Source organism: Tursiops truncatus, chromosome 2 (assembly GCF_011762595.2).
Source record: "Tursiops truncatus isolate mTurTru1 chromosome 2, mTurTru1.mat.Y, whole genome shotgun sequence".
NCBI lineage: Eukaryota > Metazoa > Chordata > Mammalia > Artiodactyla > Delphinidae > Tursiops > Tursiops truncatus.
Genome location: NC_047035.1, coordinates 5,736,450 through 5,755,976, shown reverse-complemented (window position 1 = coordinate 5,755,976; position 19,527 = coordinate 5,736,450). Strand labels below are relative to the sequence as shown.

Below are 19,527 nucleotides of genomic sequence, written 5' to 3'. Positions count from 1 at the left end.
TTTACTACTAATATACGTATGAAGAACCCACAAATGGACTTTCATTTCCTTGGAAAATTTAGACATGGGGCATATCTTTTTGTACTAGATAGATTGTAGAGCTTCTAAAAGTCCATGGTTGTCTTTCGTTTTCAGAAAATGCAGTGACTTTCATAACTTAGGAGCAACCGCTGCTTGTTTTAACACTGGGCACTGAGGAAGTCAGATGTATTCCAACCACATTTCAGTGACATTTCTGTAAAAACAGAAACAATGCACTCGATGCCTTTTACCTTAAAAAGCAAAATGTTTAGGTGGAACATTTAAGCAATCAATTTCCCTCCTTCCCCACCCTGTAACACATCCTTTAAACAGCTCCCAGCCGCTCACCTGGATGACCTTATAGAAGTAGGCGTACTGCCGCGCTGTGTTCTTATACTGGCTGAAGACGTCATGTATGGCCTGTGTGGACTGAAGGTAGCGAACCTCATCCTCTTCGAAGTAGAGAGGGGTGTCGTATTCGCTGGGGAGGGTCTGAATGTAGGGCTGCCAGAAAGAGTTAGGGTCGGCTCGCTCACACAGCAGATGAAAGGCCAGTGTGATGTTTCCCATGGCTTGAAGAATTCGGTCTTGAGAATACAAGGGCCCTGAATTAACCCAGAAGGTAACAGCATCAGTTCCACACACTGCTTTAAAAAGTGTTTATTCAAAATATATATTAAAGTTATAGGAATATCTTGATAGTCATGTAACATTTAAGGTAAGGTGCCCTCTTCTTTTGACATTCTTCTACTATGTCAGATTACAAGTGTGGAAAACACTTCATGTGGATTTGGGGAAATATTTCACTAGTTGAGAAAACAACCAAATATAGTCCCTAGCGCCACAAAATGACATTTTATATATTTTTATCATTTTTGCTCTACCTTGAACAAACAGAAATTATTCTCACCCAGCACTGAATTTTTAGCAGATTCAACAGTCATTAGTAATTTTCGTGGAACCCATAAAAATAATTCTTCTGCCTAGGAGGAAAAAAATAATAGTAGAATCACCAAGACATGTTACAATTGTCAATCCAGCTACATCTATGGTCAGAAATCCAATCACAATGACATACAACTTAAGGTTGCCTATAAGCATTTTATTTCTAATTATCAAATACGCTTTTAAATGTACACGTTTATGTCACAGTTAAATGAGTAGAAGCATCGTCTCGAATCCTGTTTCCAAAGAAAAACTATATACACTGGGGAAAAAAAAAATCAAAAAAGCAATTCGAAGCAAATATAACAATTTGGGAATAGAGCACAAGGGTGCTTATTTATTCTTTGCTGTACTTAAGTTCTAAAAACAAAACAAAACAAAATTCTACCTCCAACAAAAACCCTAACCTGCCAGTGTGAATTGCTATCGAGTTTCTGAGCTAGAGTAACATTCCTTCCTCCACATGCTTGACCTCAAAGCACACGGATACCAGCGAAAGCACAAGCCCGTAAGACATACTCTGGTTACTAATTTTTTCCCAAGGCATTATCTCACTACTTTGGCAACATGAGATGCTTCTTTCAGGAAGTCCTGTCCATGTGTCTATACTGCCTAAAGCATGCACATCAACATAGTACCTTGAGTGGGGTGATGGTGTCACGGGTATATGCATATGTCCCAGCTCATCAAAACATATACGTTAAATATGTGTGATTTTGTATATCAATTATGCCTCAATAAAGCTTAAAAAAACATGCACATAGTGAAGACGGACCACCGCTAAGATATTCTGGGCAGCATCCATACTAATGATGCTTCTCATCAGAGATGAGAACAAAGTGTGACAGCTGGTTTACTCTTGCCATTTACCAATGTCTACTATTTATTTTTATGTGTGTCTCATCCCTTACTATATCAGCCTCATGAAGGAAGAGATCCTGGTGTTTTGGGAAGCATGGTATAATAACAAGCAAGGTACTATTCACACACGAGATATTTAACAGGTATCTAATAAACCAGTGTATGGTTTATCAAGGTATCACTGAAAAGTAAACTACGACTTGACCAGAGATGCTGCTGGAAGTTTGAAGGGACCCAAATAAATAACATCCATTTCCTCCACCCAAGTTTTGAACCAACTGAGAGAGACACAAGAATACAACAGATGGTGACACAAAATATCACCTACGGAATCCCAGAATTAGACAGACTCCCCACCTAGTTACAGGCAGGACTGGAGCCCCGACAGGCCTCCCCACGTGTGGCCTGCCCTGTAAAACTCCCAGGGTGGAGAGAGCAGGGGAGAGAACACATATGGCAACCAGCTCCCACGGAGAAAAAGGCCAAGCCCAGATCCTTCTTCCAGAACCATCAGATCGTTACACCTCCTCTCTAGGAGCGGCATGAAGAGGGCCAGAGAGAGGCCTAGAGCCCCGCCGGGGGCTGCTGCTCCCTTCATCTGGAAGGAAGGGCCGAGAGTGGAGAAGAGCTTTGTCCCTTAGCACATGGATATTTCTCTTCTTCTTTCCCCTCCCCTCTGCTGCTGCTGTCTCCGTAAGTGGTACCTCCAGCCACTCAGTTACCCACTCCAGAAAACCGGTCCGCATCTCAACACTGCCCACCCTCCACCCCACCCACATCCAATCCATCACAGGGCCCTGTGTGCTCTCCCTCCAAACCACCCAAGCTCACATCCTCCTCTTCACTCAAATCTCAAAAGCCCACAAGACATGTTCTCTGGTCTCCTAACAGAGGTTCGGAGATGTGACCCGACTTGCCCCACTCACTGGCTGATAGCACAGTTCCAAGGAGGACAACCTGGGAGGGGCTGTCTAGAGCCCTGGGCTGAGGCCCCTCAGGACCACGGGGCCAGCCGGGAGACTGCAGGTCAGGGAGAGGGAGGTGGGCTGCACGCTGCCGACACGCCCACAGTGTGCTCAGGACAGCCCGAGACACCTGTCTCCAAGTCCTGGGCCCTCCACGCCACACCACCCAGATGCTCTTAGAGCCCGCCCCCCAGACCAGCAGCTCACCTACAAACTCACCTTGATATCTCTTGTCGCTCTCAAACCGAAGCCCTCTTCTTTGAAGTTCACCATTTCAAAACCCTCAACAGAGGCTCCATTTTCAGAGGCCCATTTCATTAGATCAGGAAAGTAATCTTCTCTTTTTCCATCAAAAGTAACAGACAGACCTATATCAATCCGTGTTTTAGAAAACAAGAGCTACTTTTAGAACATATCAGTCATGTTGCTCTCAGAAAATAAAAAACAGACCACTGGAACTACCTACCTAGAAATAGTAGTAAGACTCCGATCTTGAAAAAAAAAAAATCAAAACTGACCACCAGATGTCACGGTACATACCTTAACTAGTGACAGGAAAGGTGAGTTAAAATCCTGAACGCCCTGCTGGTTACAGAGCAATAGCTGCTGGTCCCAGGTGATATGAATATTGGCGGTCAGGTTCTATTAGGTGCACTAACAGGGATGGGGAAAGCCTTCATGACCACTGCAGGTTCCTAGAGCAACCTGCCATCTCTCATGTGCACACTTGCTTTAACAAAACTCACATGAAAACAAAAATCAGTAGCTCACATACATACATGCACAAGGAGACGTCTGTAAGGAGGAGCCCTAGACCCTGATTCTAAGAGCACAAAACTGGAACGCTCTGAATTTCGTCCAGCAACTTAAATGAGCAGCATCTATATGTATCACTGTAAGCGAAACACAAAACTTAACACTGGTTTTCTGAAAGTCCAGTAGTATGATACCATTTACGTAAATTGTTAAAATACCAATTACTACCATCTATTTGTATGGGGTTATATATGAAGCAGAAACACATTCACCGTAAAGACAACGCCCCCCGAGGGGGAGGGGAGGGGAGAGGAGGGAGTGGGATGGAAGTGTGGGGCTTCAGCTGTGCCTGAAACGCCTAATTTCTTAAAAACAAATATAAGAACCAATCAAAGCATGGAGGGAGGGGAAGAGATCGGACCAGTAGCTGAGAAGGAAGGAAAGAAGAACTTGAACCCACAAGACTCTGGCATGTATCCAATTGAGATAGTAGCTGCTTAGGTGTTATTTTCGGCACTTTTCAGCACGTTTGAAATATCAAAAAAGATGAAAAGCCATGCATAGGAAAAATCATTATTTTTCTGAGGAATAAAGAGAGAGGAACAGGAACTTCGACCACATGAGGTGCTGGGCACAGAACCCAGCCCAGGGCCTGTGGCCATGTCCCCAAGATACAATTCATGGTTAACTAGATCTGTGAAGCAGGACTGCCTGGCCTGACGCCGTGCCAGGCTAGGTCTGCAAAGGTACCTGCTAAATGGAGAAAACTGATTTTGTTAGGGATACTCTAAAACAGAATTTACTCTTCCCTTATTGAGAACTAGTGAATGCTCTAGCTTCAGTGCCAGTTATAGTAAATGGTCTCTACTCAGCACAGAAACTCAGGATATAAAAAAACTTTTCAGCAACCAATTTGGTGAGCCAGGATTAGCACAGTCTACCATTTAATGCAAATTAACACATTATAAAAGAACCCGTCCCCATTGAGGGTTTGAGACTATCTAACCTAAAGACTGCACGTTTGCAGATGTGCATGGGAGAGCGGTAAAACTACTCCCTAAGAGGGCAAATACAGAACAAACCGTCTTCCCACTAACTTTCATGGCAATAAATAAAAGGGGAGTCAAAGAAGTTCTCTCATCCTTCTGAACGCAGGCTCCTTATTATGCTTTCTCCTTCTACCTTCCGTGTGGCCTGCATACAAATCTACTTTTTGTGCTTTACAGCACAAAAACAATAGGTATATTGAATACGCTTTTCCGAATTGACACTTGGCCCCATTGCCAGCCTGACTGGGAATCATTAAGATGCCTACTGAATACACCCTGGAAAAACACAGCTTGAGAAATATAACTACATCTCTTATTAAATCAAGACATATTTGAGCTCATTGTAGATCTTGACAAGACACTAACCAATCCGTATATATTTGTGTGTTGACCACACAACACCATGTACTGGCCTCAAACCCTAAAGGAAACACAGGATGCAAAAACAAATTTAAATATGTATTTCATAAAATAAAAATAAATGAAAGTTATACCATCTTAGTCCCCAGATAGAAAAACTGTCCCCGCTGAAGCTCAACATTTTTATCCCTTCCAAAGCAGCAAAGGCACCTCAAACATGGGGAAAATCCTGATGGATTCCCAATGCAGTTTCCCTCCCAATATCTAGGAGCCCTTCTACAACCACCACCCAGACAGGCACGGAGGCCTGAGGGTTGATGCCGAGACCTTCATTCTCAAAGCCTCTCTGCTTATGCCAGGTTCCACAGGATATTATTAAAATGTGATGATCATTTGAGGAAATTTACCTTTTTGTTTTTTTCGTATTTTCTCAACTAGAGATCGGATCTGCACATACTCTTCCCATTCTTTTCCTGGGCCAGGGGCAGGACTACTGCATTCTGTAACACAAAAACCATGGCACCGAAACATTTCTTTCAGCTTAACCTGTTAGTCTTCAGAAGAAAGAGGATCTGGGTTTTGTTGTTGCTGTTGGTTTCTTTTTAAAGAACAAAGGTATATAGCCGTGATGACAGAGGTGAGAAGTATAAACCAGGTATACTTTTTTTTAATTAATTAATTAATTAATATTTGTTTTTTGGCTGCGTTGGGTCTTCGTTGCTGCACGCGGGCTTTCTCTAGTCGCGGCGAGCGGGGGCTCCTCTTCGTTGCGGTGCGCGGGCTTCTCACTGTGGTGGCTTCTCTTGTTGCGGAGCACGGGCTCTAGGCAAGCAGGCTTCTGTAGTTGAAGCATGCAGGCTCAGCAGTTGTGGCTCGCAGACTTAGCTGCTCCGCGGCATGTGGGATCTTCCCGGACCAGGGCTCGAACCCGTGTCCCCTGCATCGGCAGGTGGATTCTTCACCACTGTGCCACCAGGGAAGCCCATAAACCAGGTGTACTTTTTAAAGCACGTAAACCCTCTGAAACCACCCAGGCCACATATTACACTGTGACCACAGGACACAGGTGTGAGCACCTAACTTGCATCTACCCCATTCTTGCTGCTCTGATCAATTTTCCTCAGAATACTCATAACAGGAAAATCTAAAAAGCTAAGCTAAAATGCAAAACATTTTCCTGAAAACTCTTGTGGATGGTGAAAAGAAGGTATATTAAGAGTCAACATTTTTTTCTAGTTAAACTCCATCAATGATTCCCTAAGGGAACCAGTTAAATTGGACATAAGGACAATTAGTCAACAAACATTTCACATCCTTGTGTAAGGCTCTATAATAAGCACTCTGGGGGAGTTACAAAAAGAGATGGCACAGTTGCCGCTAAAAAAGAAGCTAAGATTCTGTCAGGCCAAAACCGAAAGACCTACCCGCCAAGACCGGAGCCATGGCAGTGGAAGGCCGCACCCCGGGCACCCGGCCTGTCAGCGGCCCTGACCTTTTAAGACAGTATCAGTTTAAAGAGAGAGACCCCGACCACATTCCTGATAAACCTCCTGGCCCCCTTTGTTCCCCACAGAGAAGACTAGATGTGGTAAATAATCAACAGGGGTTGTGGGGGTAGGAACTGGGAGATGGGGACTGACACATACACACCATTGATACCATGTATAAAATAGACCACTAATAAGAACCTGCTGTATAGCTCAGGGAACTCTACTCAATGCTCTGTGGTGACCTAAATGGGAAGGAAATCCAAAAAGAGGGGATATATGTATATGTATAGCTGATTCATTTTGCTGTACAGTAGAAACTAACACAACATTGTAAAGCAGCTATACTCCAATAAAAATTAATTTAAAAATTAATAATAATTAACAATAACTATACAATAATTAACAATAACTATAACAATAATTAACAATAACTATAACAATAATTAACAATAACAATAATAGTTACGCATTGACTCATAACTTAGGTTAACCAGTCTTACTTCACTCTTCCATCAACAAACACTGACTGAGGCCCCAGAATACAGGAGCCTGTCCTGAGGCCGCCTGCAGTCCAGCAGGAGAGACAGGTGGGGGCGGGCAGGTACAGCCGTGCTCTGTGGGAGCCCACACTGACCTTCTGGGGGGCTCCCCACCGGGGGATGGGAGAACTCAGGGAGGGACCTGACCCTGACTCAGTTGCTGCCTGCCTGCCTGCCTGTGTCAGGGAAAGAAAGCGCAATTTTTATTTGGGGGTTAGCCTCTCACATAATCTAAAATAAGGGGCCAAGAAAATGAGACAAACGTAGTTAGTTAATCGAGTGACCACAGCTAAATCTGAAACATACAGAGCACCAACTTAAATTCCAATTTAAAGAAAGAAGGTACCAGCTTACACTAACTTGCTAAAGCAAGTATCGGCACTTAACAGATACTTAATTTCCTAGAGCAAGAACGGATAACCTCCATACGTGAAACTGGAAAACTATTACGAATCACTGAAAGTAAAGGGAAGGGAGCCCAGTTCCTACGTTTGCTCTCTGAGCGGCACGCTGCACTCACCTCTGGCTTCACGGCCCAATGACCTTCAACCTTCACGTGCCGTAGCTCACATGGGGCTCGAGACACTCTATTTACTGATGCAAACACTGCGACTCAGCAGGGTTAAGGAACTGGTCCAAGGCCACACTGTTAAAAAGCAGTGGAGTTTGGCCTGGCCCACCGGTGCAGGCGGGGGGGTAGTTATCTACATTCATTCGTTCTGTCGTCCAAGCCTCCTTTAACCATAGTTACAGTTGGTACCATACCTGTTAGGTAAAAGTTACCTGTTGGAACCTGTTGGTACCGTACCTCCATTTTTACAGGCAGGGAAGCTGCAGGCTGGGGAAGATCTGTAATGTGCCAGGCCCCATGGCTAAACAAGCTGCGATCTGAACACAAGCTTGTTTCACCTCCTGCTCCCCAGACCAGGGACCCCCACGCGGTGCATGAGTGTGAGGAGAGAGACACACGTGTCCCACACAGAGGCGGGAAGGCCGAGCCGAGACTTACTCTGCAACAGCTCACTGGTTAGGTTCAAGGTTTCCTTCGGGGACACGCTTGCCGTAGCACCAGTGCCTGATTTCTGCGTTTTTACTCGACTCTTCTTACCCATTTTCTGACTACGGAGAAGAAAAAGAAAAAACAAAGAGAAAAGCATTACATTTCCAAAGAACAAAACTGAGTAATAAAACGTGGCACAGCAGTGGCTCGGCCTTGAGACATTAAGATCTTACCTCAAAGGTGCCATATCCTGAAGTTTCCCTCCAGAAAAAGCAACGTGTAACTAATACTAGTATTTGGAGGCACTCAAATGTGAAAAAAAAGCTGCTTTGTAGTCTCTGGAAGAAAAGTTCGTTCCTTTTCACCTACAAAAACTACAGTAGAAGCAAGTTTTACTCTAGAATTTTTTTCAAATTACATAGACTTCATTGTATATCCTAGTATTCTGTGATACTACATAGATAGAAGTTACATCTACATTCATGTATCACATGGCCACAAAAACCTATATATTCTCTCCTCCCTCTGCTTTAAACGAATAATTTCCCATAAAGAGTAACTATATCGTAAGCAACAGATTAGACCCTCTAGACACATGCTGAAGACATTTTAGAGATCAAAGAAACTTCAGAGAGCTAATTCAATTCCTTAATCTTGCTTCAAGGAAAATCCAAAGTACCTTGCCCAGGGTTTCACAGGAAGTCGATGGCAGACCCTACCCTCGAAAGAGGTCTCCACTGCCTCCCAGCCTGGCACTTCAACCACCCTGGAGCCCTCAATGGTCTAACAAATAAGAAATGGCCAGGATATGCCACAAGCAGACGAGACAGTGGGACAGGGGATGCACCGATAGACACCGGGCAGAGATGTTTATAACATCTGTCTGAAAACATTTTATAGCAGTGAGTCAGGAGACGTGTCTTGAAGAAAGAAAGGGACTGGGATGTATGAAGAAAGGGTGGGCAACTCAAAGGCAGGGCAGGAATGAGGGAAGCACATGGCAGGGCAGGGGGCACAGCACCCCAGGTGGAGAGGTCTCTGTGGGGAGCGGCGGGAAAGAGGACCCCAGCTGCAGGAGGGCTGCAACTGTTGTCTGAGGACTTTGATCTGAGCATTCCTCCTAAGACAGAAGCGCTTGAGGATGACAACCCAAGAAGACGGAGAGAGATCCCCCCAGAGAAGCCACTGGAGCCACCCACACTAATGAATACCACACACCACGATGATGCTCCATGGACCCCTCGCCAACAAGCTACAATTAATCTCAAGGGAGAACCAAAAGGCGAACTCTGACCTACTTGTTTTTTACAAAGAGAAATGACTATTGTAGTGTGGAGAGCTGTGATGGGACAAAAGGTTGAAAATGCATATTCTCCTGCAGCCTAGCTGATCACTGATTCCACTGCAATGACTCCATGCAAATACAGGCCATGCTAAAACAACAGAAAATAGCATTCTATTAAAGGGCTATCTTATGTAGCTTCTCTGATGCGTCTGATGCATGAAGTATACTTTGTAACTTACGTATCTAAAAAGCCTTCTAAAACACAAGAGTGGAACACATTGTGCCAGGCACCCTGGAACAAAAGTGAACAGATAACAATACCTAAAACTTCGGCAGCAAAGAGAATTAGTTATTTTGAGATCAAAAGCAGAAGGAAAAAAAAAGTGTGGGGTGGGGGGAGCAGGCGGGGGAATGGTTTAAGCACCTTTCCTTAAGCTCAAGGACTAAACGAGAAGGAAGCTCCCGGGTTTACTAGCTCACGGCTGAGAGCCCTGGACAGAGCACCTCCCGCTCTTCTTTGCACCAGGCCCTCTCCACATCTACCAACGGCATCTCTGCGGAGGACCACTGAACTTGACCTGAAAACAACCAAGACTACCAGTAAGCCTGGAAAGTAGGGCTTTAATCACACTTCCAAATATAGCTTGGCAGGAAGAACTGTGAAGCCCGCTGTCAGAGATGGGCTTGCCGGCCTCTCCCTGCCAGCGTGACCTTCTGTGTGTTAGGTGTCAACTCAAAAACATCACTCAGATAGTAACTCCAAGACCCTTCCCTCCTCTTAGCAGGCCTGGGGCACAGTGAACCCAAGGCAGCCACGCCCCGCCTACACCAGTCTCCCCAGCACGAAGACCCGAGGGCTACAAAACAGGCTTCTTCACTCTGCCTGCAGCCCCTTTCCCCTCCCCACCCCAAGTCTTCCCTCAGGAATCCCTCCAACTCCCATCACTCTCTGGCATCTAGATACCTGTCCTGAAATAACAATCGTTAATTAAAGCAGCAGCAGTAGTGACCCTGTGTGCAGTCCTTAACCTCTGCCAGGCACTGGGCTAAGATCATCTCTTCATTTGATCTTCCCGGACACTCTAATCAGTAGGTATTAGCCTCATCTTTTAGATGACATTCTCAAAAAGGTGAAGTCCTCCATCTTTGTCCAAGGTTAGAGGTGCAGTTAGAACTCAGGTCTGCCTGACTCTAAAGCCTGTGCTCGGCCACTGCCCCACTGCTTCTGTGACATGCAGAGCAAAAGCACAGGGCTCTGCAGGGAGCAGGAGGGCGGACACGTCTTCCAGACCCGACAGCGACAACATCCGGCCAAGTGGTAACACCCCTGAGTATCTCAGGCCACCTGCTCGTCTTGAATTCATCTCTTGCTTAGACTATAAGTGTCCTGCGTTCTCCCTGCCCAAGCCCACCCCTGCCACTTAAATCTGCCCCCACTGAGTAACAGGTACCAATATACAACACAGGTGAAACTTCAAAACACATCAGGAAATTAGCACCTGGGAGAGCAGCTGTCCTTGAACTTCATACACATGAAATTATACAACATGTAGGCTTCTTTTGCTCAACGCAAGGTCTTTCCATGGCTCTAAGGTGACACCTAACCTCCCCAGCACAGCCCTCAGGGCCCTTTACTGCTTCACCCCATTTTTCTTGCCCGGCTTTATTCTTCCCATCACCGCTTACACAACACAGCTCTAGGATTTGCTCTTGTTCTCCCCTTTTCCTGAAATAAAGCTACCCTCTGCTAACCCTGTCTCCTCCTGGCAAAATTTTTCACATACTCAGTCAAAATGTCCCCCATGGCCTTGAGGAAATTCCGGGCTCCTCCATGCAGCCCTCACTTCCATGCAAATCTGTAAGAACGGGTCAAGTTCAAGGTGATTAACAGATGCTAAAGGCTTGGCTTACCTTGAGATCAGTCTTTTGGAATTCTCTTTGGACTGTTTCCCTCCCACAGGGATATAAGCCCTAAAGAGAGAAAGCAGCCTGCCCAGGTTAGACAGTAAGAATCTACCAGTAGGCATTAACTCGCTTCTCAATTAAGGAGGGGTAGGGAGATGGCTGTCCTTCTCCCCAGGGGATGTACCTCCCTGGGGTACAAGACCCTAGGTCCAGACCAGCTCTTAATCTGTTCTACCTAGAAACCAGGTTGACAGTGACCTCACCCAGGAAAGCCTCCAGTCACTTGGACCCACTCTGTCCCGGAGCTCCTAATTACTCAGCCCCCGGCGCACTGAATCAGAGGCATGTCCTCAAGTGTGTACTTGAAGAACTAACATTTCTGGAGGGCGGGGGTTCTCTGTACCCAGTTCTATGGCCCAGCAGCCGTTTTTCTGAACTTTACAGACGTCAATGTCTATAAGATTCATTTGCCTCTGGATTCGATATGGTTTGGCACCAATTCTTCTCGCATTTGTGTGACCAATGTACCACCTAAAAGTACCTCAAAGGCGGTAGCCCCGCATTTACTTCTTTTCACCCCACAAAGCATTAGGCCCTCCTGCCACCCTCTGCCAGCTCCCTCAGCCCCTCGGCCCCATGCCATCCTCTGATCCACACGCTCCCTCTTTTCTGCGGCCTACGTGCCTTCAGCCCTTGGTGACGGTGTCTGAGTCTTGACTCAAACCCCAGCTCACCGACGGCCCCCTCCTCACTCCACACCCTGCAGAGCTCAGCCCTGGAGCCCCCACGGCCTCACGCGCTGTAGCTGACATCATTTATGTGCCTACCTCACCCACTGGTGTGGCTTTCTGTCTTGTGGCAGAAAAAACCCAAAGCTTCCATTTCTAAATTATCTGTAGGGTCTAGTATGGTGCCACGGACACAGTTGAGGGTCAAATATTTGTTGAATGAAGGAAAATCTTATCTGAATTTACTAGTGTTACTTATGGGTAAGATTTATTTCCCATCACAATAGTAAGATTATACAGCAAGGAACCATTTTGATATATTCTCCCACCAGTGACAGAACAGTAGCCAAAATGAGACATTTACTTAATACTTAACTACTACTTCTAAGAACTAGGATGACTCTTAAAAGTCAAAACATAAATTTATACATATAAAATTCACATTTAAAAAATAGTTTCCTTTGGGAAACCGTAGTTTGTTGTTAGAAAAGCTTTAAGGTATTAAAGTTCATAAAAGAATCTCTCCAATAAACACAAACTGAATTTTTAAAGTGTTTTTGGTCTCTTAGAAAACAACCAAGCAGGAATAAGTCCATTTCCAATAGAAATGGAAGAGCTGCTACTCAAGCACAACTTCAAGCTCCAGGGGCACTTGTGACTGGGGGCACGAGCATCTGTACGGCTCTCTGCACTGGCCAGACACGTTCCCGCCACAGCCTGCAGAGGCCAGTGGTGATCACTGGCCTGGCAGGGTGCTCAGGCATGGCTATGACTTGGCCAAGAGCCCACAGCCAACAAGCAGCGGACCTACAGCTTCAACCTGAAACCCTGTGTTACATCCAGCACATTTGCAACTAAACAAGGTCTCCTACATCCACATGCCAGGACCACACCAGCTGCTGCAGAAGATGACCACAGCCAGATGAGGGACAGCCAGCCCTGCGGGCCACAAGGGTGAGGAGATGAGGACCCTGGACTCAGCCTGGATAACTCCTAAAATGTGCGGGCAAAGTAACCAAACAGAGAGGGGTAAGGAATAAAGTACAGGTAAAGAAGAAGGACTAGATGTTCAGATTCAGTCTGAGAAAGTGTTAGAATCCAGGCTGAGTGGTTTCCTAAACTCAACCCCCTTCTGCCTTGTTTAGCTAACAAAGATTTCCCCAACTTCACGGATTTAAAATAACTACCTACCCTGTTCATTTATGATTCAAAAACTTGTTACATAAAATGAATAATTTTCATTGTGAGTTCAGCTGAATCCGGGGCTAGATTCCAAGTTTCAACAAATGAAAGAGCCAAATAGGTATCCTGAATATTCTTAGTGCTCTCAGTGGAAAAACAGTACCTATTAGTTTAATTCATCAACTTCCTACAAAGACCAAATATTTCTCTTCAATATTTATTTCAAATATGTATATTAGAAAAATACAAAGATGTGCTAAATTAGATATGTGTATGCACACACAAAGTTAAATGCCAAATTTTAGCCGAAGGTACAATGCTAAATGAAAGATTTTTTCCCCCAAAGTTTAGATCAAAAGCAGGTATAATTTCCAAATTCTTAATGAATTATCTGGGGAAAACAAATATACAGTAAAAAAGGACTTAAACAATACTTAAGACAAAAGAAAATAATATGCAGAAAAGCAATAGGATTGACAGGCAAAAGGATTCTACAGTAAACAATTACAGTGACAGTCCTTCAAAGGAAGGGGCATCTATAAAAAGAAACAGCAAGCTAAGAGTTCCACACATATCTACATTGCTTCACCATCAAGATATTTTAAAAATCTACAAAATCCTCAAAATCTGGCTCTTTATAACACCATAAACTATTTAGCAAGTCCATAAACAATCTCTCCACCTAAGAGATACAACAAACTTTAGAAAACAGTAAAATAGACGGCATATTCAATTATTATTTAAATTGCTGACTAATATGCAAGTGTCATCTGTAATCAACAACCACTTCTGACCAGTGAAGTGATTCTTTCACACATAATCTGCCTAAGTGAGGAGAAATAAGAACACAGTGCATTTAAGGAACTTGGCTGATGGCGTGGTGGGCGTGGTGAGGGGGATACTTAACCCATTTTTACAAAGTATACTTCACACCTACTGAACAGACCAAGATGGAATTCAGCTGTGTGGGGTTTTTTTTCTTTCCCCCAAAATTCTAAACGGAATGAATGTATATTTGCGATATTCTTGAGTTGCTTTCAACTAAATACAACTAGAATAAACATTTTTGATTATACTTATTTGGTAATTTGGTAAACCAGAAAACCTTAGCTCAAACCCAGCATCTGTTTTTCAATGTATGCTGCATCTTCCCAACTTTACAGCTGGTTTGACTAAGGGAGAGAATGGTCCTAGGGCTTCCTCCCACCTCAGGCTCCCAGCTGTAAACGGACTTGAAGGGAGTGTGAAGCCTGCCTAATCTTTTGGAGGAAGAAAAGAATCTCACTAAAATACTTCACAGGCCATTAGGATCAGATTACTACATACTGAATTAAATACACAGACTACAGGATGATGGCCTAGGAAAATGAAAGCACTCCCAAATTGAAAAGCATTTAACTGTGCTAAGCTCTCTCTCCTCCAAAAACTGATGAAGCATACATGGTCCTTGCGTTGGTACCATGTTAACTGAAATACTGGAAACACCTCTCTTTGCACAGTAGCAGGATCTAGTAACAGGGTCAAGCCTTACTAACTTATACAGGTTCAAGTGGCTAACTAGCACTCATCATTCCAATCTCTATCAAAGGAGACACTGATGTGTCACAGCTCAAAAGTACCAAGAAGTCAGGGCAAGCAGACAGGCGAGATGATGGAATTAATTTCAACTCAGTAGCTACATACATACCAAGATGAATGTAGACCTATAAGCTGCATGTAATTAAAATTTCAATCTTTATACAGAACAATCTGGGCTGTCATATATACATATATAGATAGATACGTAGATAGATACAGATATACACAAACTTGAGATTTAAACTTGCTCTCTACAATGTTTTTGCTATATTTCCACTAATACACATGATAATTTTAGAGACACTTAAACCATCTTTGATTGACTTTTCAATACATAATAGTCTTAGTTTTAAACTGCTATTGAATTAAGTTGTAAATACACTTAAAATGAGGCTCCTATTTAAAGGAAGTTGCAAAACAAACTCTTCATAAAGCAAAGAATCATTCAGTATCATGAATAACCATTTCCTATTATAGCTTTCTAAAAGAAAAATGTTAAGGGTGAAGGAACAGTTAGCTATAATCTGTCAAGAAATTACTTTCAAACCACCCACATTCCTCCCATAAGGATTCTAGATTCTAGAATTGTGGAACATCAGGTTTGGAAGAGACCTCTGGGGCTATCTGTGTTAACCCTCAAGCCTGAACATCTTTAAAATAAAGATATCTAATATTATGTAGCAGGTATGGTTATCAAAGTGCTTTGCTCTCCACTGCCAAATTCAACCCAAGGAGATGAGTCCCCAACTTACTGTGGTTCACGTTCAGATACTTCAACTTTAATACAGATGGTGCAAGCGCATACACATTCAGTAGAAACCTTGAATTTTTATCTTTTCCCAGGCTAGTGATATGCAGTGTGATACCCTCTGGTGATGCTGGGCAGTGGCGGCAAGCCTCAGCTCCCCGCCGGTTACACGGAGCATGAGCGTAAACAACGAACACACTTACAACCCTTCTGAACAGACAGCCATTCTGTTTTTCACTTTCGGTACAGTGTTCAAAAAATAACATGAGATATTCAGCACTTTATTACAAAACAGGCTTTGTGTTAGATGATTTTGCGCAACTGTAGGCAAATGAAGTGTTCTGAGCGCTTTTAAGGTCGGCTAGGCTAAGCTGTGATGTTTGGTACATTAGGTATGTTAAATGCATTTTCGACAATGGTATTTTCAACACGCTATCAGGATGTAACCCCATCATAACTCCAGGAAGATCGGTATAGCTAACACTGCCTTACTTTTCTACCAGCCAAGTGAATGAGTGAATTCATGCTTGCATTCAGTGCACATTTCTTGAGTATCTAATATGAAATGCAGGGATAAGTGAGACGTGGTCCCACAGTCTTGAGGATAAGGTGGTAACCAACTACACCCTTTGTTACGTAAACTGACCTTCAGCCAGATACATGTGCTACATTAAACAACTGAGTTTTGGAACCTAAATGCAAATTATTCATGCTGTCACGTTGTTTGTTTCTGGGCTGTTGAACCTGTGTGTGCCCTGGGGCAGGCCCCCAACATGACCGTCTTCATCATAACTGCATCATCAAGCATATTTCCTATATCAGGAACTGAGGTAAGCATTTTACACTCTAGACAAAGAAAGATATTATGCCCACTTTACAGATGAGAAAGCTGAAGTTTAGTGAGGTTAATAAATTTATGCAGCATGACAGACAGCTAGTAGCACAGCCTCATCAGCACAGCTCGATGTCAAACGTCACTGATGCCCAATAGTATTTCATGGATTCAGTGCAAAACCAACCCCCTTAGAGAGGCTCTGAAGGTTCATTATCTCTGAAATTCTAAATAACAGTATTCCTTTGCAGTTGTAAAACATACCATGTAAAGCTTTTACCCCTTTGGCCTTTTAAAACTATAGAGTCATTATGCTGGCCTTGTCCAAATACAAAGGAGTGGCCTCAGCTTAAATTTGGGACATGAACAAAACTTCCAAATTTTATGATAAAGGCAACTTTCATGAGTATTTTTCAACACTAACCCTTACTTTCTCTTAACTGTGCTTAACAGAAAACTATTGATACTGAAGAGTCAGGCCTATTTTCTGAGATTGAAACCTTAAAGGTTTGGTCATAGAATTTTTAGGCCTTGTTATGTTCTAATGAACTGTATCGTAAACAAAGGGGAAAGTGAAATTCAGGATGGTAGATAGGTAATAAGGCTAAAATACTGCATACTTATTAAGAGTTCTATGTAGACACCTGCTTATCTAATTCTCTAGACAATTTTTTAGTCCTTCTAAAAAATAGTGAAAGCACTTTTTCCTGCCCTGTCCCTCTGCCCCCCGTCCCTCTGTACCCCCATTATTCAGCCTACACATGTAAGAAGTTAAAATTTTACTCTGGCTTGGTAATCAGTATCACTCAGCTCCCTTTCAAAATCTTAACTTCAGAGCTGGACTTGTCTTCCATTGCCAGTCAAGAGTGTTTGGACTTATCTTGATTATTAATTAACTTCTACTTGGAAAGGACTTGAATAAGAAAAAAATGTTCAAAGTCTTAACTTTGGTATTTGAATTTTATAATCATTTGGAATCATTTTTCTTCCATTCAAATATATTTCAGTTGAAAATTGTCAATAGCTGTGTTTGTACCTCTGGTTTTACGATCTGTTTACTTCTAAACCTAGAAGAAACTCCCAAATGGAAATGGAGTCTACACAGCTAATCTCTGGCTTGAGTTACTGAATGAATTTAACAACAAAAAGGATTCTATTCTGTTAATCAACTTTTTCCCCATAAGACTATTAAAATGACTTGAAAAAAAAAAAACAAGTCTCAACTCCTTTGTAATAAAATATGTGTATTAATATTTTGTTAGAAATTTATTTTTACTTTGAGAATAAATATTATGTAAATTATATATGCAGATCAAACTATTTAACAATCTCCAATTTTATGAGTAGGAAAATGAGATGACATAAGGAAATCCAACGTACAGAAGTCAATTTTGTCAAGTAAGGTACACTTGTATATGCAACAAAAGTGAAAACCAGAAAAATTTAAAAGCCAAGGAATCCTTAATCTGACCCCCTTAATATGACTCAGAATGAACTGATATCCAAGATAAACACTTCTTCAACTGTAGCAAGAAAAAAAGGATGCACAGCAAATCAAAATATTCTTTCTGATAAATTAATGGGCCCAAATATAATTCTTGTTCATTGAGAAAACAAATTAACTGGCCACAAGCAAATTCCAAAGTACCATAAGAATAAAGATATATTCACTCTTCACTACTCTGTTAAAAGTGTTTAATGCCATAGTAATAAATGACTCCATTTCCTTTGTGCGGGAACAAAATCTAGGTCCCACTCCCAGGACTGAGGTACACGAAGAGAAAACACACTTGAAACTCTTCCTCCCTACTCCTCACAGAAGCCAGAGAAGACAAACCAGTTTCTAAAGATAAAAAAAACCTCCCAGTGATAGATATTCATCAAACTACACCAAAAAAGATACAGTATTATTAGTTACATTTCTAAAAGCTACTGCAGATTAGTGATAAGAAAAAAGGAGACTATGTAATTCAAACATTTTGAGAGATTTGGAAAGCTTCAAACTAAACTGACATCTAGTAAAAAGAAAGAGAAACCCTGAGCCAGGAGGTAAGGTTTTCATTCATATTTTTACTAAAATTCCACGCGCCACAGAGTAGGTACCTGGTTCCCATTGAATTCAATGATTATCTGCTAAATATTTACTGCGAGCAGACTCCAGCGTACTGTAGATACTCTCCTCCAGCTGTCATCTCCTTTGCCATTCTCTTCTGGATCATGAGAGCGGCAAGTTTTAAGGAAACGGTTGTGACCAATTATCAGAGCTCTCAGAACAAAACAGTTTTCCAGGGGTTGAATTTTAGAATGGAAAACTATTTCAGTACAACCTTCACAGCTCTCTCAGTTTCCAGTGGCTTCTAAAGCAAAGGTTTAATCGTCACTGAAAACGGGGCCTAAGTGTTCAGCAAGTGTTACTTTCTTCCTGACAATCTTATTGCACTCCTATCAACAGAACTGAACAGAAACTTTCATTTCTACAGCACACGTAGACATAAATGTTTTAATCTGCGAGTCCAACACCATTCCTATCCCAGGGATCACTGGAGAAGAGATGAGAAGCAGCAACCATTTTACTCGTTCAGACTAGAGTTTCATTTCAGACATTAAGTTACAACTTTGAATATATATGAGAGGGCAGACAGGAAGGGGTAGCAGAAGGAAAACACAGGCCGTTGGGGCCCAATAACAAGCTGTTCTGCGGCTCTCTGAGAACTTGGCTTTTCAAATTACTATCCTAGGCCCGAGAAAAACTCCTTAAAATGCTGGAACTTTTCCAAACTATCAATCACAGCAGCCCCAGCAACTAATGTGCTAAGATGAGACTGCATACATAGTAGACTCTGTATGGACACAATATATCATGGTTCAAGTAAGTCTTGCCAAATTTTAAGGGTACAGAGGAAAGCTGCGTTTATTTTGCTATATTCTTAAGTTAAATTCATTCACTTAAAATGGTAAGAAAAACCTTTCCAAAATTATTTCTGGTTCCTTCAGTTTTGAAATAGCAGTAGGGTCATTTTGGAGAAAAAAATCGGGGAGGAAGAGGTTATCATCTACACACGGCAAAATTCAAACTTCTCAGTGTCCAGTTCTGCCAGTTCTGCCAAACGCATACAGCTGTTGTAACCACACCACTATCAAGCTCTGTGCAGATCCATCACTAAAGGGTTAACTCTTCGGAGGCTCTTAAAAGCAAAATTCACCTGTCAACATACTTTAAAAAGGATTTTTTCTTTCCAAACATCACCTCCTTCATTTGGAAATGCAAAACGTCACCTCCTTC

At 42.7% G+C, this 19,527-nt stretch overlaps 1 protein-coding gene across 5 annotated transcripts in view; it reads right to left on the bottom strand.

Moving 5' to 3' along the window:
• The window catches only part of SETD3 (SET domain containing 3, actin N3(tau)-histidine methyltransferase), a 69,364-nt gene that overhangs the window by 48,766 nt on the left and 1,071 nt on the right, over positions 1-19,527 (bottom strand). For 3 of the 5 annotated variants that reach the window (XR_002179915.3, XR_002179914.3, XM_019952534.3), the window contains exons 1-6: positions 8,220-8,360; positions 7,996-8,105; positions 5,365-5,457; positions 3,012-3,160; positions 932-1,004; positions 370-626 (exon numbers count right to left, since the gene is read on the bottom strand). Coding sequence is in view for 3 of the 5 variants with exons in the window: in XM_019952534.3 (XP_019808093.1) it covers positions 370-626; positions 932-1,004; positions 3,012-3,160; positions 5,365-5,457; positions 7,996-8,105; positions 8,220-8,233 (696 nt within the window). In the remaining 2 variants the exon portion in view is untranslated. Of the gene's footprint in view, positions 1-369; positions 627-931; positions 1,005-3,011; positions 3,161-5,364; positions 5,458-7,506; positions 7,725-7,995; positions 8,106-8,219; positions 8,361-19,527 lie in introns of those variants that run through there. The other 2 variants (XM_019952542.3, XM_033850628.2) reach the window with 2 other exon arrangements.